This window comes from Pan paniscus, chromosome 2 (assembly GCF_029289425.2).
Source record: "Pan paniscus chromosome 2, NHGRI_mPanPan1-v2.0_pri, whole genome shotgun sequence".
Classification (NCBI taxonomy): Eukaryota; Metazoa; Chordata; class Mammalia; order Primates; family Hominidae; genus Pan; species Pan paniscus.
The window spans coordinates 147158639-147180313 of record NC_085926.1 but is presented as its reverse complement, the minus strand read 5'-3'; the positions used below and the strand labels follow the sequence as shown (position 1 = coordinate 147180313).

The window sequence follows — 21675 nt, the reverse complement described above, 5'->3', positions numbered from 1 at the left end:
TCTGTTTAGATTAAACCTCAAATGAGCCCTGATGAATTTGCAGTTATCAGGGGGATAGGAACCCTCTAATCTAGAAAAGGAGAAAAGAGAAAACAGTTAAAGGGTCAAAACGGGGAGGTCCTGAGGGAAGAAGCCCTTGCTCACTGCTAATGGGTCCTTCCCCCAGTTTGAACTGAGCTGAACTCCTTGGCCAGGAGAAGAAAAGTTCCACTGATGCTGCAGGCAGGAAGCACCAGCCAGCCGGCTGCGCAGGGTCCTGGTGGCAGCTGCAGTTTTCTCCTGCCCCTTGTGGCCATTGGGTGTGGCTTTTGCATGCTGTGGATATGCCCAGGTGCCCGAGCTAGGAGTTGGGGGGTAAGAAAAGGAGGTGCCATGTGCACCTGAGACTGTTGGGGTGGGGGTGGTGATGATACCTCTAAGAATAAACAGAAATCACATTGTTCTGAATTGCACTTTTTTTTTCTTTTTTCCTTTTTCTTTTTTTTTGAGATGGAGTTTCACTGTGTCACCAGGCTGGAGTGCAGTGGTGAAATCTCGGTTCACTGCAACCTCCACCTCCCAGGTTCAAGCGATTCTCCTGCCTCAGCCTCCGGAGTAGCTGGGACTACAGGTGCGTGCCACCACACCCACCTAATTTTTGTACTTTTAGAAGAGACAGGGTTTCACCATGTTGGCCAGGCTGGTCTCGATGTCTTGACCTCATGATCTGCCTGCCTCAGCCTCCCAAAGTGCTGGGATTACAGGTGTGAGCCACCACACTTTTGATGGCTTTTGACAAAAGCACTTTTGATGGCTGAGCCAAATGCTCATTCTATTTAATATTGCGCAGCCTGAACCAAAACCCGTAACATTATAAAGGAAGAGATGAGAGCCATTTCAAACTGTGAGAGAAGAGAAGACATCAAGCAAAATCTGGGGGTTTTAGCCAACAGACTTCAGTCCTGGGGCCTTGCAGCAAAAAAACACCTTCAGTTGCCCCAGGGCTTTACAGGGTGTGGCTCGCCTGTTCTGTTGCTACACGCTCAAACCCCTGAGGGGAGGGGAGCATGCAGATGGACAGGTGCAGGAGCCTAAGTGGGGGTGTGTTACAGTGTGCCCTTTTAGCCCTGCTGTCCATGGATGGCTTGAATGTTAATCAGCTCAATGGACACTCTGCCTTTTCACAAGGGCAGAGGGCCAGTGTGACCACTTTTTGTATCCCAAGCTCTTGCCCAGCATCCTGGAAGAATCAGGCCACACATGGGCTTGAAGGTTGAATGCAGGGTTTTATTGAGTGGTGGAGGTGGTTCTCTGAAGGATGGATGCAGAGCTGGAAGCGGGGATGGCGTGGGAAGATAATCTTCCTGCTGGGCGGCCAAACTCCTCTCTGACCACCCTCGGCTGAACTCCTCTTGGCGTTCAAATGTTCCTCTTCTCTCTTTCTCTGCTGTATCGTTTCACCATTCATCTGCTTGTCTGGGACGGTGAAGACAGCTGTTTGCTCATTCTAAACGACACGGAATAGAGGCGTCTCCTCATCTGCTCATCTGCTTCTGGAGCCTGAGGTTTGGGGTTTATATGGGTACAGGATAGGGGAGCATGGCAGGACAAAAGGCAACTTTTGGGGTGCGAAAACAGAAATGGCTGTTCCCATTTAAGGCCATGGGTCTCCAAGCTTGAGGGTGGGGCCTTTGCCAGGGAACTGCCCTCTTCTATCCAGTATTTCCCTGTCTCCTGTCCATATCAAAATATGGCCCGTTATAAGGCAATGAGCAGAGGAATTACCTGATTGGATTTATATTTTTAAATGGCCACTCAGGCTGCTTTGTTAAGAATAAACTGAAGGGAGATAGAAGCAAGAAAACTATTTAGGAGACTATTGGAGTACTCTAGGGAGGTATACTGGTGGTTTGGACCTGAGGTGTATTAGTAAGAGATGGTGAGAAATTGCTCGATTTGGGGGATACTTTGAATAGGTGACAGATTGGATGTGAAGTGTAAGACAGAGAGGAGCTAAGGTTTTGCAGCCTAAACTGCTGGAAGATTGGAGTTGCTATTAACTGAAATGAGAAAGGCAGTGGTTGAAGTCGCTTTGGAGGGTGAGAAATATTAGTTAAGTTTAATATTAGTTAAGTTTAATAATTCTTACCCTTGTTTCCCTTGTGAACTCCCAAAATTTAAGACATGTCTCAGTTAATTTAGAAAGTTTATTTTGCCAAGGTTGAGGACACGCCCATGACACAGCCTCAGGAAGTCCTGACAAGTGCCCAAGGTTTATATATATATATATTTCTAGGCAAACCAAAACAATAATAATATGACAACCTGATTATATAAAAGATATGTATATATGTGTGTATATATATATATATATATCTCCTCTTATTGTGACTTATACTGACTGCTCATGACATGGTCAGACTTTCTAATTTGTTCTCAACATTCTTTTTAAACAACCAGTTATTTTATTTTAGGACTATATTTACCATGCAAGATTCTTTCTTACTTAAAATTACTTTTCTTTAAGCTTCTTTACCTAAAAAAACTCTTTTATTTTTATAACTTTCTATGCATATTTTTTTATTTCCTGGTTCCTTTTACCTTGTTTTACACATAACCTTTAAGCTTTGAATTAGACAAAACTTGTTCACCTTTTTTTTAAAGACACACTTTTTTTTAGCAAGAATGTTTTCCTACAATATATATTTATTGGAAAATGCCCAAATAGTAAAATATCTATTATTTAATTTAACTTTATATTCTAAATTATGACCAGTTTGTCTACAAGTATTTATCCCATTACATTTACCTAATTATTTTATTTTAATTGTATACCTAGATTATTTATGAAAACTATGATAGACGTGATTTAAAGTTGTGAAACCACCATTGCAAAATTATAACTAAGACACTGAAAAAAGATTTGCCCTAACTGGCTCCATCTTGCTCATAACCTCTAAGCTGTCCTTGTTCATTCCTGGGCGTAGGCCGAGCTAACTTTGGGAAGGAATTCAGCTCAAGGTTTGACTCTGAAACAAAATTGGTAACAGCCCTTTCCCAAAAAGACCCCACTTCTTACCTGGGGTCCAGTCTGCCTTTCTAGGACTAACCAATTAGCTACGAGATTGGAAATAACAGTTTAGGGATAATGCAGCCTCCCTCTCCAAGAGTCTAAACCTCACCAAATTGCTCCTGGGGGTAACATCACTATTGTAAAACCTAAGATCAGTGCACTTGATGGATCAGTGGACACCACTCAGATCGGTAATCTGGCCCAACCAGTTCTGCCATCGCACGCAGTAACAGAAGACATTAAGAAAACCTAACTTTGACCCCCTATGATTCCATTGTGTCTGGAATTGGTGGGTTCTTGGTCTCACTGACTTCAAGAATGAAGCCACGGACCCTCGTGGTGAGTGTTAACAGTTCTTAAAGGCAGTGCGTCCGGAGTTTATACTAGAAATCATTCTTATAGGAGAAACTAGAAAAGCACCAGAGACAGGTAGCAATTTTTAGAAGCGGGACTAACCTCAGAGAAGAGAGGAGAGAGGAAGTTTGTCTGGCAGGCATTAGGAACCAGGGGGCAAGGCTTAGGATAAATAGGATAGATCGGCGAGTCTCGCTTGGGCAACATGCCTTTGAGAGTTCCGCTCATGGCCGCAGGGTCAACCAACTTGTTGTCGGGACCCCGGAGGTGCATGGCTTTCCTCTCTGTCGACCCTCGGCTCAGCCCACAAGTACAGGAAAAGCGAAAGCTGGTTCTAGGCAAACCAATGGTCTCAACACCGATGACTCGGGGGTTGTTAGAAAGCCCTTTCCCAGAAAGCCTGACACCCGTGTCTTTAGTCTGGCAGCCGCGCTAGTCACTTTTAACTGGCCGACAGGTGCCCGGTATTTAGCCCCCGAATTCTAGGCAAAGATAGGACAGAATAGCAAGCGAAAGGGATCCAATGGTACTCACTGCTTGGCGATAGGTGATTGTCTTGCCACTCAGCTATAGGCGATGGTCTCACCGCTCGGCGATAGGCGATTGTCCCATCTGGGTCGCCAAAATGTGTCTGGAATTGGTGGGTTCTTGGTCTCACTGACTTCAGGAATGAAGCCGCGGACCCTGGCAGTGAGTGTTGCAGTTCTTAAAGGCGGCATGTCCGGAGTTTGTTCCTTCTGATGTTCGGATGTGTTCACAGTTTCTTCCTTCTGGTGGGGTTCGTGGTCTCGCTGGCTCAGGAGTGAAGCTGTGGACCTTCGTGGTGTTACAGCTCATAAAGGCAGTGTGGACCCAAAGAGTGAGCAGCAGCAAGATTTATCGCAAAGAGCAAAAGAACAAAGCTTCAGCAGTGTGGAGGGAGACCCAAGCAGGTTGCCACTGCTGGCTCCGGCAGCCTGCTTTTATTTTCTTATCTGGCCCCACCCACATCCTGCTGATTGGTCCATTTTACAGAGAGCCAAGTGGTCTGTTTTGACAGGGCACTGATTGGTGAGTTTACAATCCCTGAGCTAGACATAAAGGTTCTCCAAGTCCCCACCAGAGTAGCTAGATACAGAGTGTCCATTGGTGCATTCACAAACCCTGAGTTAGACACAGGGTGCTGATTGGTGTATTTACAATCCCCTAGCTAGACATAAAGGTTCTCCAAGTCCCCACCAGACTCAGGAGCCCAGCTGGCTTCACCCAGTGGATCCCGCACCAGGGCCGCAGGTGGAGCTGCCTGCCAGTCCTGTGCCCTGCGCCCACACTCCTCAGCCCTTGGGTGGTCGATGGGACTGGGTGCTGTGGAGCAGGGGGTGGCACTCGTCGGGAGGCTGGGGCGGCACAGGAGCCCACGGGGCGCAGGGGGGCGGGGGGAGCTCAGGCAGGGCGGGCTGCAGGTCCGGAGCCCTGCCCCGAGGGAAGGCAGCTAAGGCCCGGTGAGAAATTGAGCACAGCAGCTGCTGGCCCAAGTGCTAAGACCCCTCACTGCCCGGGACCGGTGGGGCCTGCCGGCTGCTCCCAGTGTGGGGCCCACCGAGCCCATACCCACCGGGAACTCGTGCTGGCCCACAAGCACCACACACAGCCCGGGTTCCCACCCGCGCCTCTCTCTCCACACCTCCCTGCAAGCTGAGGGAGCCGGCTCTGGCCTTGGCCAGCCCAGAAAGGGGCTACCACAGTGCAGCGGCGGGCTGAATGACTCCTCAAGTGCCGCCAAAGTGGGAACCCAGGCAGAGGAGGCGCTAAGAGCGAGTGAGGGCTGCGAGGACTGCCAGCACGCTGTCACCTCTCACCATCTCCAACTTGACCAATCAACACTCCCTACTTTCCAAGCCCCTACCTGCCAAATTATATTTAAAAACTCTGATCCCCAAAGGCTCAGGGAGATCGATTTGAGTAATAATAAAACTCCAGTCTCCCGCACAATGGCTCTGCGTGAATTACTCTTTCTCCATTGCAATTCTCCCATCTTGATAAATCAGTCTGTCTTGGCAAGGTGAACCCATTGGTTGTTTACAGTACATTTTATAGATTTACAAAGACTCCCTCCTTTTTTTTCCTATCTTAGACTTTCGGTTTCTCGATAACCTGTTTCATAGCCCTAGGCAGTTGTCAGCTAAATGGTCTAAAATTTCCACATTAAAGGAAACAACTCAGGTGAAAATCAAATAGCAAAATTTACGTTATAAAATAGAAAGAGAAAAAACCTGGCAGTGCTAGAAGGAGACACTTTTATTTTTCTTTGAGCCAAATTAAACATAAAATTAAAATACACTTTTCCTTAAAATCCTAAGAGTAGATTCTGTTGCAATAACTAGTTTAGTCAAAAAAAAAAAAAAAAAAAAAAAATCAGGTGAAAACAGAATTCAGTCAACTGAGAAAAAAAAAGAAAAAAATAAACTTTTGCTCAAAAAGACAAGGTCTTAGGAGAGAAAAACAAACCAACAAACAAAACCAAAAACATGAAGGCCTTTCAAACATGCACACATACACACACACACACATCTTGGATGTTAGCCTTTTAATTAAGCTGACTTTTATCCAGTCCAAACTCAGCCTCCAGCAATTGTTAAAATTACCAGTTTATTGTGCCAGTGGCTTCTGCTCTAGGTAAGCATATTTCTTCTGTGACTCTAGATTGTCTGTCTCTTCAGATATGGGGATTTCTCCTACAAACTCCATTATCTGATGGGTTTAAGAAAAGCTGTTGATTTTCTTTGTCCAGTTTCTCTTGTTGTAAGGATGATGACTTCCATGCTCTTTACATGCTGGAGCTGAAACTGGAAGTCTTAGGGGTTCGTATTTGGGCATGTTGAGTTTGACGAGTTCATTAGACTCTTGCTTCTCAAAGTGTGGTTCATGGACCTGCAGCCCTGGCATCATCTGAGAGCCAGTGAGGAAATGCAGAATTTCAGACCCACCCAGACGTATAGAATACAGATTTTTCCTTTTAAAAAAATCTCCAGATGATTTTTCTGTGCATAAACATTTAAGAAGTTACTATATTAACCATCTAAGTGGAAATGTGGCATAGATTATTCTATATACTGTTAGGCAGAGAGGTTCAAGCCAGAGACACACATTTCTGAGTTTTTGTCATGTTGGCACTACTTTAAGCCATGAAACAGATTCCCTGACCTACATCAAGGACTTTAGTATCAGTGCACTCCAACTAAACCACAGGAACACATCTGTAGATGAACAAGTTGTGTTTGTTGCTTAACGCATTGAGAGAGAACACACATGATACAGAACCTTGGGGTATCTCAGAAAAAAAAAGCAATGTTAAAAAGAACTTATTGTATGATTGGGGTTTGTGTTAGGTGATTTGTGGGGGATGTTTAAGGAAGCAGGGCTTTGCTCTGGATCAGAGGCAGTGAGAAAGTGGGGGAAATTTATGATTGGGTATCTTAATAAATGTAATCTACAAGAAAAGAAGAATGAAATAAAGCTAAAGCTATAATTGGTAAAAAGTAAAACAAAGCTAGAGCCATAAAATATAGTCAGGGAATGTGTGGTTATTTTTGAGATTTGGAGAATGTTCATGTTTCTCATGTATACTGTAAACCAAAAATAAAATTCTAAGGCCCCCCAACCATCTGAAAGGACTTCCTCCCCAGCCAGGGCTCTTTTAAAATTTTACCTGGAGACTGTTTCAGGCCTTGAAGGGCAGCGGGGGTTGGACATGCCTCATTACACCTCTCAACATTAACACCAACACGGACTTTAAGTCTGATAAGAAACATTTTTACAACCTATTGTCTCTGAAGCCTACCACCTAAAAGCTTCCTCTGTAAATAACCTGGGTCTCCACAATTCTTTATCTTAACCCAGACATGACTTTCTGTTGATCCAAGGTCCTTAGACAAATTCAACCAATTGTCAACCAGAAAATGTTTAAATTTACTTATAGCCTGGAAGCCCCCACTCGGCATTGTCCCGCCTTTCTGACCAAACCAATGTATTTCTTAAATATATTTGATTGATGTCTCATGCCTCCGTAAAATGGTATAAAACCAAGCTGCACCCCAACCACCTTGGGCACATGTTCTCAGGACCTCCTAAGGGCTGTGTCACAGGCCATGGTTACTCATATTTGGTTCAGAATAAATGTCTTCAAATATTTTACGGAGTTTGACTCTTTTCATCAACAATATTCAGACATTTTCTGGAGTGGTATTGTTTTTTTTCTGGCTCCATTAGGGTCACAGAGTGGTGCTGTCTGATGTTGGTGTTCTGGGAGATTGTTTATGCCAAGGAGGAGGACACCAGGGCCTAGCTGTGAGTGCCAGGCCAGCTCCTAGTTGGGCAAAGCTTAGCCACTAGTACCAGGACAGCTCCTGGATGTTGGGGGGCTGCTTTTCTCTTTCTTACTGTTCTTCAGTATCTTCCCACTATTCCCTTCTGTGCCTTGCTTTGTAGGCCTCCAGTGTCTTATGTAGTCTACCCCATACTGCGAAAGCTTGTAATTTGCATAGCCTTAAACTGCGAAGGACTCAGAGCTCCAGCCCAAGTGGAACTCTCTCTGCCCCAGCTGCTAGCTGCTCTACTTATTCAAATTTTTCTAATCTAGTATATAGTTTCCCATAGAATAACCTTGATTATAAGGCAAGGAGTTTAATGGTAGGGCATCCACCAGGCTTTAAGTCCTGGATTTAAATTCTGGCAATAACATTTAGTTGTTTTGGCTAGTTGTTTAAAATCTCCAAGTTCCAGTTTCCTTATCTATAAAAGAGAACTTAATAAGCTTCCCTTTCAGAGTTGGTGGCACAATTAGAGCTAATATTTACAAAAGGGCTAAGGAAGAGCTGACTTTCAACAAATGGTGGTTATTGGTAGAAGTAATACAAAGAATAGAAATGGATCTAACAGTGACTGACATCCTCCATGGTGTCTTTAAACTCCCCATCTTGCCCCAATATCATTTATATCTAATTTATCAGCTTTGTTGGAAGATATAATTAGAGCCATATACTCTGAGAAAAACTGAGCATTTGTAGGTAATATAGAAGTCTACACACTTAAACTATTAAAGCCACTGCTATTACAGGTAGTATGAAAAGAACAGAAAATTTTATTTGGAATTCAGTAATCTATAGCTGACTACTGGCACTACAATTTGGAAATGTGCATTCTACAGCAAGTTACTTGACCTTTTGAGTTTTTGATCTCTTATCTACAAATCAGATGTAAGGAAGGGGCAGGGGTAAGGGAGAGACTGTTGGGAAAATTACATAGGGTAATAATTTTCATTTATAAAATATTTTCTATATAGCAGAGTTTTTTACAAACATAAGATGTTATTATCACTAGTCCCTTATGCACATTTTTATTTGCTGTATTTATTTCTTAAACTTATTTACAGTTCTGGAATGGAAAAACCAGGAAGGAATCTAAACTTCCTCCAAGGTATTTAGCCTCACACCTTCAGGCTAAATTCAACAAAGTTTAGCTAAGTAAACTTAAATAAAGTGAGTTATGTTCTTGAGCTGTAACCAAGAATATAATCAAATGATAGTGACCAACTTTAAACACTGCTGTACCAAAAGGCTGATCTACTGAGGGCTATTCAGGGAGGAACAGAAAGGACTGGAACAATTATTTTCATACTGACAAACAATAGTATGTAACATGACCTAGGAAAAAGTGCTTGACCCTTCACCCTTCAACAAGAAAAAAAAAAATAGAAGCCAATTTTCCTAGTCACCTGTTGAGAAGAACCAAAACAACAAATATTTACCAATACCATGCTCTACCATTTTCGTTGTAGCTCTCAGTGGGCTGAGAGTTAACTTTTTCCATGTGCCTGCTCTGTGTCAAAGTAGAGGCCAGGTCCTCACAGGAGCCATGAACTTTAATTATTATTACCCTTATATTACCAATAACAGGACTCTGGGTTAGAATGATTATGCAGCTCGTCCCACATTACACAGGTAGTAAATGGTGGAGTTGAACTGGAGGTAGATCTGCTTGAATTGAATATAGGAGATTTTTTTGCACTTTTTGGGGCACCTTGTGTAGAAAAAAAAATGCCAGCTGAATCACTCCTTTGCTATCCATATTCCAGGGTAAAATTAATGTTCCTATGAGAATGAGGAAGAAGTCATAGAATGTTGGGAAGAAGGGGCCTTTGAAAGCTCATTTAAAGAATCCCATTCCCACCTGGTGGGTGGGTCCTTTTACAGCTGCTGGTCCAGGCCACAGTGACAGGATAGGTTTTAAAGTTCTTCCATATACAGAGCTAAATTTATGGGCCTATAGCTTCCAACTATTTGAATCCAGTTGAGTTTCTTCCTTGAGGCAGAGAGCCCATGTATAATCCTTTTCTCTTGTGACACACTGTGTTTGACTGGGGTCTTCTTGCCAGCCCTTTCAACTGTTTCCCAAAAGGTGTGGGATGTGAATCTCTTCTCTTGGTTCTCCTGTGGGTGGTTTCTCCCATTGCCAAGGTCCCTCCAGGAGAACCAGCTTTTCTGAATTCCTTCCAAGATCTGCTGGTGACTTTAAATCTGCCAAAGCACTCGGTGGCTCAGGCAAGGATTGTGTAAACAATCCAAAGTCATGGAACGTGATCTACTCCTTAAGAGCTAAAGTAACCTTAAAGTGAGGCTAGAAACATATAGATGGTTCAGCCCAAAGAATTTGGTATGTCTTTTAAACCAAAATGCCACATATATTACTTGCTACATTTATATTTGATCTCTTCATCCAAAACTCCAACACTTTTTGGAGTATTGACATTTGGAGTATGTGGCATTTTCTTAAATATGTATTGATATCTATATGTACACTTGGGAAAAATACACTTTGATTTTGTGTGTTTTGAAAAATAGGCTGGGTGTCGTGGCTGATGCCAGTAATCCTGCCACTTTGGAAGGCCTAGGTAGGCAGATCACTTGAGGCCAGGAGTTTGAGACCAGCCTAGCCAACATGGTGAAACCCCATCTCTACTAAAAACACAAAAATTAGCCTGGTGTGGTTGCACACACCTGTAATCCCAGCTACTCAGAGTCTGAGGCGCAAGAATCACTTGAACCCAGGAGGGAGAGGTTGCAGTAAGCTGAGATTGGGCTACGGCACTCCAGCCTGAGCGACAGAGTGAAACTCTGTCTCAAAAAAAATAAGAAAGAAAAAAGAAATTATAGTATATTTGTATATTAATAGTATATCCAAAATAGGTAGGAAAAGCTATGCTGAGGTTAAAATGAAAGAACTAGACTTCTAGGTACTGACATAAAAGACATCTAAGATACATAGTTGAGGAATAAAAGCAAGCTACAAAATTATACACACCATGTTCTTTTAATTTTTTAAAAATTTTGGTGGGTATATAGTAGGTGTCTATATTTATGGGGTACATGAGATGTTTTGATACAGGCATGCAATGTGAAATAAGCATATCATGAAGAACGGGATATCCATACCCTCCAAGCATTTATCCATTGAGTTTCAAACAATCCAATTACATTCTTTGTTATTTTATGTATATTTGTTATTATTGACTATAGTCACCCTGTTGTGTTATCAAATACTAGGTCTTACTCATATATCATATGATTGTGTTGTCTTAATATTTCTAACCATGGGTTTCTAAACCTAAATTAGAGTCTAACTTTTGAAACACACTGTGGCTTTCCAATTCTAAAATCTCAAACAATACCTAATAGTAATAGACATTACAATACATGATGATACCCAGATCAGATCAATGGCTTATAAACATTCCTTCTCCTTTCCTTACTTATTGTATTCTCAGCCAAGGCACTCTATTTGTTCAATAAATTTGACATTTAAATCTAACATTTCTTGGTATCTCCGGGAAAGAGAAAGAATAAATGCTTCCTATCTAATCTTCCTATCCTAATCTATAGGAGTTATAACCTACTGGAGTAAAGTAAACACCACATGGAAATTTAAGCAACAGTCTGAAGCAGGATGTGGTTTGTTGACAGTCTGTGTCACAGCTTGTAAATTCAGAGAGGGGCATGTTTCTAAGCTGAAATGGTCAGGGAAGTCTTCACTGAGAAGGTGAAGTTTCAGTTGAGCCTTGAAGAATGGGAAAAATTTGGATTAGCCGAGAAAAAGAGAGGCTGAGGGAGGCAAAATCAGACTGGGAAATGGGCACAAATAAGATGAGATAAATTCAGAAAGCACATTATAACAACGAAGGAACAGGAAGTACTGTAAATAACACTTGTTAAATGTTGACTATGCATCAGCTTCCTTGTGTGTCCGCAAGCTCCTCTGTAAGATGGCTGTCATTGAATTTACACAACTTCCTAACTGGGTAGGTAATATTATCATTTTATAAATGAAGAAATGAAGTTACATAATTACACATTGCTGATAACCGACAGTGCTAAGAGTCAAACACATGCTGTCTGATTCCAGGTTTTCTGCATTCTCTCCCACCTCACACTGTGTTCCTAGTAAGAAAACTCCCCAAAGGGAAGGGATCCTGTAAGTGAATTTTGGGGACAAATCTGGAATATCAGAGATACAAGATTGGGGCCTAGATTACATGGATAGTCTTAAATGCTAAGAAATTTGAGAATAACTCAATGAAAGTCTTAAATGACAAGAAATTTTAAATTATCATCTAGTAGAAAAACTTGATAAAGGTAGCATTTCAATAATTTTCTGGGAATGGTACGTAGAATGGACTAAATAGTAAGAAAGTGGAGGCCGGAGACTAGACAGGAGAATATTCCTATATTTTAGGAATAGATAATCATTATCAAGGGACAGTGGATGATGGGCAACCTAACGATCCAGTGTGTTGTGCAACATTTCACCTCACCTGACAATGAAATCCAAAACCACTTGGAATGCAAATGACATATATGTTAATGAAGACAGATAATGTATGTAAATAGACACAAATGAAAGAAGAAAGTCTGGATTATAAAAGGTAGGCAAGCCCTACTCAGTTAACTTCTCCAGGCTCAGAATTTGAAAATGAAGGCACTTTTACCATTGACCTTTCTGTTTTTTATTAGTTCTCCAGGTTGGGCAATAGATAGGCAATACTACATAGGCATTGAAGAAAGCATTTGGAACTATGCTCCTTCTGGTAAAAATATGCTCAATGGAAAGCCTTTTTCTGAAGACCTGTAAGTAATCCTTTGCATTTAAAAAGTTACTATCCGAAGCAAAAGTTGGTAATTGTTGATCATTGATGAAATGCTGATGAAGACTTTCTCATGATTGACACTTGCAGGGCACATATGCCATTAGAACCACTTCGTTTGTTTAGTTCCAACATGGTATGGAAAAGAGGTAGTAATACAAATCCAAAATTGCTCTTTCCTGGAATGATCGCCACTCTTGTCTTCCTGACACGTTATTTTGCAGATCACAGCTAATTCTGTTTATCATTAATTTTGTTCACGTGATAAGGTATAAAACAACACTTTCCTTTTGATATGTGTATAGCTGTTTTCTCGATTTTTCTCTTCAGATAATTGAGAGAGGGAAATATAGAGGACATGAGTGGGGTTCTGATTTACCACGGTTTAAGAGCAAAACACCTTAATGCTACCAACAAATCCACAAATCCATTTAAATGTGTAAACAGTCCTAAATCATGGGAACTGATCGACTACTTGAATGCTAAAGTAACCTTAAAGTGGGGTTAGAAACATAGACACAGTTCAGTTTAAAGAATTTGGCATGTATTTTAAACCAAAATGCCACATGTTTTACTTACTACATTTGTATTTTATTTCTTCATTCAGTATTTCAACACTCTTCTCACCAATTACACCTGTTTTTGACTCCCATCACATTTTCTCCAGCCTCTGGGTTTTATCTGCCAAAATTAGGCTGTAGAGCTTCTGACTTTTCATTTAGCTTATTTAACACTTTGTTTCTTTCCAGTCAACATTTGTTAAAGTTCTGTCTTTTTTGTTTGTTTATAGAGAATTTCTACAAGGAGGTCAAGCGAGGAAGAGCTTTGTTTTTAAAAAGGCTTTGTATTTTCAATATTGATACTGATAACACATTTCAAAGGATCAGTGAAAAACCATCCTGGTTGGGATTTTTAGGTCCAATGATTGAAGCAGAGACTGGAGACTTCATTTATGTACATGTAAAAAATAATGCTTCAAGAGCTTATAGTTATCATCCTCATGGGCTCACCTACTCCAAAGAAAATGAAGGTAAGCAGATCTTCTTTCCTGAGTTTTGCTTATGGAGAGTATGAGCATATTGCATTAGAAAAAGCCAGGTAATCATGGACTGGTCAGCATTATGAGCTACATGGAGTTTAGAGTGGATGCAGACTCTACTTCTGATGTATTTAACGTTTATACCCAAGACAGTCCTTTTTCAGTTTCTCATCTTAATTGAGTGACAGCCCTTATGCAATTCCTAGGAAATAAAACACTTTTCCCTTACTCACCAGAAAAGAAAAAAAAGGTGTTTTTTTGTTTCATTTTGTAGGAAACACTCATGAGTTAAATGTTAGGTTGGCAGAAATCCTGTTCTGCCCCCACCTCATTTCCATTTCCTAGTAGATGAGGATCACCCTCTGGGAAGATATCAGTATCAAGAGAAATCACTACTTTCCAGGCAGAATCTTCTCTCCTACACAACTACAGTCACAGATACATCATGATTTTGAAAAAAAATAGGAAGGGAAGAGAAAGCCAACAAATAGGATTTTGTGAGTTTTTGGGAGACAACAAGGAAAGCTAGGAAAAGAGAGTTTGGAATTGTCTTTAGTAGAACACGGATATTTTTTCCCAGTGTTTGAAATATGGTTTTTAAAAGGCCTGGCATAAATCTTTAGAAAACTGGAATTTTAGGCCAACTTGATAAGAGTACCACCTATAGCATACGTGCTCCTTCCAACAGAGGCTCTATGATAATACAGGGCAGCGGAAATCCCATATGCCATTCCTTTCATCTGTCATCATTATTTTGCCATGTTACATGACCATCTTGCAATGATTATTGCCCTTTAAATATAGTCTATGAAAAAAAAAAGAAAAATAGTCCATATTATAGACATATAATGTGAAAAATGTTAACAAGAGTTTGCTTTATTTTTTTATTTTTTAATCAACTCTCTAAACTTGGACTGAGGTTTGATGATTCCTTCAGGGAAGCATGAAGAAGAACTAGAAAACAGGCCTTGAATTAATCCTCTGGACTGAAACAGACTCAGGAAACTGGACCATGACTGGAGCCAGTTCCAGCTGGGCCACTGGGCAGGAAGAAAGTACAAAACAGTCAGTCATAATTTCTTCATGTTCAGTGTGGAACAGGAGGGTCCCAAAAGAAGAATAGAGAATCAGAGGCTGCTCATGTTTCAAAGTCTTTTATTGAATAAAGGAATTTTATTCATAGTTAGCAGGATCCAGCCACGAGGGGTAAGGATCTGAGGCAACATTTTAGCCAGAGAAGAAGAAAGAAAGGAGAGCAAGGGTCCAAAGTCAGAACTGAGGTAATAGTTCAGAGTAACGGCATGGGCCACCTTCGGACTGCAGTGGGCTACTTGGAAGTAACAGGGACACCCTTGGATGCCCTGGGTCCCAAGTCTGACTGGCAATGAAGAAAATATGGAGGGCAACTCGGGAGTCCAGAGGTTACCTCTGCATCTGAGATCTAGGCACATGGTAGGTGCAAAATAAATATTTGTTGAATCCATCAGTAAGAGTGATGATAGCCTATTAATATACTGCCTGCCTCATTCCAATTTAGTCTAAAAACTGCAGCCAAGCTGAGCATTCAGGTAGAAGCCAACTAAAGGGGATTTAGGGAGGTAGGAATCTGGGAAACGGTGGGGAGAAATGCACACTTTTTGAGAAATACAAAATAGCTTAATGGAGGAAGCCCGAGTCACATTCAAAATAGTGTTATCCAATATTTACTGTAACCACAGTGCAGAATATGTTTTCTAGGTGCTATCTATCCTGATAATATGACAGGCCTGCAAAAGGAAGATGAATATCTGGAGCCAGGGAAACAATATGCCTACAAGTGGTAGGTAGAAGAACATCAGGGACCTGGCCCCAATGACAGTAATTGTGTGACAAGGATTTACCATTCCCATATAGACACTGCAAGAGATGTAGCTTCCGGACTTATTGGACCAATACTGACTTGTAAAAGAGGTAACTTTAAAAAAAAATCTCATTGCAGTAAAAGAGTAAACCAGAATGGGTAGGCTGTCCTCTGCTCTCCTAGAGGAATTTTACTATCCAAGGCACTCCATTTTCCTGCCTTAACCTTGGTTTTCCAGTCAAGAATGGAAACTTGCCATCTTGGACTCTGAGCACTAGATGGCAATCTCAAATCCAACCCTCAGTTCAACCAATAATGCAGGTTGGTCACTAGATGGTAGTCTAACCCAATAAACTTCACTTCAGCCATCTTCCTTCAAAATTACTGCCACCTTTTTGTGTTTATGTTTTAAGGTGAATCAGTTAGAATCATCAGTTTATTAATAATTCTTGCAAGGAGGAAGTTTTGCTGATATGTTTCTAACTTGCAAGGGAATATAGAGTTTTGAAAATTCTGATTTGGTTCGTTAAAACAAGATCAACAAAGCGACAGCACTAGATTAATTAAGAAGTTAATGAGCAAATTTAACTTCCTATGACAATCAAAGTTTAAATTTTAGGTGAACAAACATCTCTCCACAATAAATATTTTAATAATTGCAGTTTCCTATGGCAAACGCACATAGTCTCATGATTACAAATTACATTCCTTGGGAGATAACTTTTTTTTTTTTTTTTTGTATTTTTAGTAGAGGCGGAGTTTCACCATATTAGCCAGGCTGGTCTTGAACTCCTGACCTTGTGATCCGCCCGTCTCGGCCTCCCAAAGTGCTGGGATTAAAGGTGTGAGCCACCGTGCCCAGCCGGGAGATAACTTTTTAAACCAACTTTGGAAGAGCTTTTTGCCCTTCTCAAAATTGCAAGGAACTCAACTGCATAATGGCAAGATAAAGAATATGTGTTTATTATATTTAACTTAAACATTAGCTATCTAGTCTGAACATTTCCAAACTTTCTCCCTTTTCTTTTTAAACAGTAAGATAACTTAATGCTTTGCATTCTCAAAGGCAAGTATGTGAACTGCCATCAAGCCTTCCTTGGTTGGGTACAGTGGCTCATGTCTGTAATCCCAGCACTTTGGGAGGCCAGGCTGGGAGGATCACTTAAGGCCAGGAGTTTGAGACCAGCCTGGGCAACATAGTGAAACCGTGTCTCTACAAAAAAAAGAAAGAAAAAGAAAAAGACTTTCTCACTTACAGTTATGTTGATTTATGCCCTAAGGTTTTAAATATAAGGCTGATATAAAATATTTGGGACTGATAATAATTTTATAGAATATTATATTTTTATATACTTTTTTAATATTATAACTATTTTATTCCCACTGTCCTAAGCACTTTTCTCTTTTGTTCAATCTAAGCGCACAGAGGGATCTTATCCATTTTGAGTCATTTGTTTCCATCTGTGGGTTAATGAGTCTGAAATCTGTAACTTTGGTTCAAACTCCTTTACTGATGGTCAGGCCTGGCAACTTGGCGTCTCTACTTGGGTGTTTCATTCGTACCTAAATACGTCATATTCCAAAACCCGTCATTTGTTCCTGCCCTGAATCTCTCCCTTCTTTCTGTGTTCCCTGCCTTGGGGAATGGCCCCAGTATGCTCCAATTAGTCACTGGAGACAAAACCCTGGGTAACATTCTTGATACTGCCCTCTCCCTCAACACTTGCTAAATACACCAGTCAAGTCCCGCCAGCTCTACTTCGTACATATCACAAGGTCAGCTCACTTCTCTTCAGCTCCACGAACTCTAACCTAGTTCAGGCCACTGCCATCTTTTTGCTAGGATACCCACAACAGCCTCTTAGCTGCCCCACCAGTCTCTAGTGCTTCCCCTTTCAATTCATCTCCACTTGGCTTTCTGTCTGGGGGGTGAAGGTTGGAGGATGAGTCTGAGTCTGTCACTCCTTTGCTTAAAATCCTTCAACGACTGCTGATTGTTCTGACGATAAAGTCCAAATTCCTTTTATCCTAATTGCTGCCTGGAATCTTCTCTACAGGTACACCCCAGCAAACTCCTCATCCTTTAAATATCAACTGAGGTGTCACTGCCTTCAGAAAAGATTTCCATACCCAAAATTAAATTAACCAGCTCCCAAACACTGAGCTCTTCCCTACTACAGAACTTTACACACTATAGTATCTTATTAATTGATGGCATCCACCCTTGATTGTATGCCCTGCAAGGGTAGATAACTGTCTTGTTCACTTTTATGAACCCAACACTTGCCATAGTACCTAACACATTACAAATATTCAATAAATATTTGTTGAATATAAGCATAGAAGAATAAATAAATTGGTATGAACTAAAGTTATCCTTCATTTGAGGAAGCACAAATTTTTAGACTTTGAACAATCTCACGCGATAATGGTCATCAGATGCAGACACTGCAGAAAGTTACTGATTTGATGTAAAGATGAGTATGGATTCTTTAAATATGGCTTCATATAGATAATATGCTTTTTAAAGTTTGTTGTAAACTTTACAAAAACCGACATCCCACATTGCAAACATTTACCTTTTTCACGTGCCCTAACAATTAACAAAACTGTAGATCGTAAAAGTAGTTGTATCTGTAACAATGGTTCTAATTAATGTCTACATGAAAAGTAAGAAATGTGTTTTTTGTTTCAGGGACACTGAATGGAGACACTGAAAAAGATATTGACAGGTCTTATTTTCTGATGTTTTCTACAACTGATGAAAGCAGAAGCTGGTATAGTGTTGAAAATATTCGTGCATTTACTGAATCTGGCAAGATTAATACTAGTGATCCCCGTTTTGAGGAGAGCATGAGCATGCAATGTACGATTAAAAGAACTTTCTCATACATAATATCTTATAATTCTAACTTCTATGATTGTATTCAGTCATTTCCCTTTGTTCAAGTTTATTTAGTTGAGTTTATATTTTTCAGTGTTTCACTCAGAGTATACTGGGTTGACATGCAAATGCAAATCACTAGTAAAGCCTGCTCATTTCCTAAGTCCAATAGCAAGTAAAGTTTGGTCAATATTTGTTTTCTGAAGTCTGATATTGATTTAAAATAGACAGTAAAAACCTAAGAAAGATGTAACTTTAAGTAATAAAATATGGAATAACAAAGACATAATTGACCAAATATTTTATGAATATGTGTTTTTATCCAACATAGAATTTTTCAGAAATGATGTCGTCATAATCCGTCACCCTTATCCTTGGTTTCTTCTCTCATGAGCTTAGTTTCTATTTTTTCCCCCTTTTCACTGCTTCCTGCCTTTCAGGAACTTTTTCTCCTCTTGCCTTTAAAGCTTTGTGCTCCCCTCACTTCTCATCATACACAATGCATATGGACTCCTTTCCCATGAAACACAAATCAGATGTTATAGATTATGTGTGAGAACAATGTTGACATTGTGAGGTTTATATTAATATGATGAGGAAATACACAGAATTTTTACCAGGTGGCACTGATCTATCATGCCTGATTGATTAATATACATTTATTTTCAGCAATAAAGGGATACATCTATGGAAATCTGCCCAATCTCACCATGTGTGCTGAAGATAGGGTCAAGTGGTATTTTGTTGGCATGGGTGGCGTGGCTGACATACACCCCGTCTACCTCCGTAGACAAACTCTGATCTCTCGGAATCACAGAAAGGACACCATTATGCTGTTCCCCTCATTACTGGAAGATGCCTTCATGGTGGCCAAGGCCCCCGGAGTGTGGATGCTGGGATGCCAGATACATGGTAGGGATCTATTACTTTTGCGTGATACAGAGTCAGAGAACTTCCAAGGTCATAGCCCATTACAAATGCCTTACCTTACAAATGAAGAAACCGATATCCAAGAAGGCGATATGATTCCTTTTGGAAACAGTCAGTGATGGAGCCCAGGTCCCTAACAGCTTTTCATTCGATTACTTTAAATCCTTTTAAGTATATAGGATTGGGTTGCTGTTTTTACAAAAACTTTTATATTCATTGTGAGAATATAAAACCTGAGTGAGAACCCTGAGTGTCAGACAGAGCAGATATTATTACAGTTTTTTCTTTAACTGAGGAAACAAGAATCAAAATCCTATGGGAAGCAGAGCAAGAAATTATGCAGAACCCAATAATTCTAATTGATTACTCAAGTAAACCTCCTTATTTTTGTTTATTTCCCTCTCCAATCACATTTGCCATTTAATAACAGAATGGTCAGTTATGATGTTATTTATCTTTTTTATTCTTGAATGTGACAAAACTCTATATATGATCACGTAAATGTTCTGTATTGTTTTTCAATCAGAAAAAAACATAATTTTCATTAGAATTACAGAATTTAACTTTATTTTTTTGGTAGAAAAATGGAGTTTACTTCTCTGATGAAAACCTTTCTTTTTGTAAGTCCCGAACTTTGGTTAGTATCATGTTTCAATTAATTATTCCAACAACTAGATGACAAGTATTTATCAGGATTTTCTATGTGCTGCATCCCTCCCGGGAGTGTGAGAAAAAGAAGAACCACTCACGGCTATTATAACTCAAGGACGGAATTTAGTGATAAAAAGTTGTCACTTAGAAAAGATGATCATTTTCAGATTAAAATATACTCAGCTCCACCAATACCTCCTATCTACCTTATTCTCAGATCATACCCTCAAGCCAGTCTTTCTACCTCAACCCTGCAGAAAGACTAGTGTCAGCTCTAGACCAAGTGAAAAAACGCCTTAAAGCCTAGTTGGCTGATGGGATCCCATCACTTTCTCCTGTGTGTCTTCTCTTTCTGTGTCCTTCTGAAGCTCTTCTGCGCTTTAATTTACTCCATTTTTTTTAAGTAATTACAAGAATATATGAATAGACCTTTGTTGGAAAGAAAGGTAGGAAGGAAAGAAAGGAGGAAAAAAAGTGGGAGAAATGGAAGAAGAGAAGGAGGAAAAGAGGCAGAAAAATAGGTGGAGGAAAGCAGGCAGAAAAAGTGAAAGAAGTCTAATGCAGTATACATTAGCCTTCAGCTCAAAAGAGCTGAGAGTTAAATAATCCAGCCGTTAAATTATTGGTAGCTTCAGATTGGTTGCAATGGGAAGTGCTTACACTAGAACAAAATTAGCACATAAATCAGAGTTTGTGTTTAGTTTTGGAGAGCTGCTTTAAGGACACACCATCAGTCCAATTCCACCCCACCACCATCTTAGCCACTGTAATCAATTTGTGCAAGTATTTGAAAACCTGTTCACCATGCACTTTCACACAACATAAACATGAACATGTAGAAATAAAAATAAATAGCTATATTTTGTGTTTTGTTTTATGTAAGTAGATCATACTGCGTATAATATTCTGTTGTTTTCATCACTCATATCAAAGTCTTGAAGTCTCTTTCCATGCATTCTCTATACATTTAACTTATTTTTTTTAACTGTTGCATAGTTTTCCATATTTTGGTTGTACTGTAATTTATTTAACCATTTGCCTACAAACAGATGTTTAAGTTGCTACTGCCTTTTTGGTTTATTAACAATGTTATAGTTAATACCTTTTTTTTTTTTTTTTGAGATGCAGTTTCCCTCTTGTTGCCCAGGCTGGAGTGCAGTGGCGCGATCTCAGCTCACGGCAACCTCTGCCTCCCAAGTTCAAGCGATTCTCCTGCCTCAGTCTCCTGAGTAGCTGGGATTACAGGCATGCGCCACCACGCCCAGATAATTTTGTATTTTTAGTAGAGACAGGGTTTCTCCATATTGGTCAGGCTGGTCTTGAACTCCCGACCTCAGGTGATCCGCCCGCCTCGGCCTCCCAGAGTGCTGGGATTACAGTCATGAGCCACCGTGCCTGACCTTATTTAATACCTTTTTATATGTCTCTTCATGTATGTGAAAATATTTCTCATGACTCTCAAGAAGTGAAACTATATAATGGCAGAGAGTTTTTTTTTTTTTTTTTTTTGAGTCATGCTCTGTTGCTCAGGCTGGAGTTCAGTGGTGCAGTCATGGCTCACTGCAACCTCGATCTTCTGGGCTCAAGCAGTCTTCCCACCTTAGCCTCCGGAGTAGTTGGCGTTACAGGCATACACCATCACACCCAGCTGATTTTTTTTTTTTTTTTTTTTTTTTTTTTGTAGAGATGGGGTTTTGTCATGTTGCCCAGGCCGGTCTCAAACTCCTGGGCTCAAGTGAGGCCGCTTGCC

At 40.4% G+C, this 21675-nt stretch overlaps 1 protein-coding gene across 1 annotated transcript in view; it reads left to right on the top strand.

The window, feature by feature from the left end:
* The first annotated feature begins 12409 nt into the window (after positions 1–12409).
* The window catches only part of LOC100990106 (ceruloplasmin-like), a 49056-nt gene continuing 39790 nt past the window's right edge, over positions 12410–21675 (top strand). Inside the window, 6 exon segments of the mRNA XM_055110873.1 lie at positions 12410–12564; positions 13372–13441; positions 13443–13611; positions 15358–15570; positions 18156–18326; positions 19014–19256. Coding sequence (XP_054966848.1) covers positions 12410–12564; positions 13372–13441; positions 13443–13611; positions 15358–15570; positions 18156–18326; positions 19014–19256 — 1021 coding nt within the window.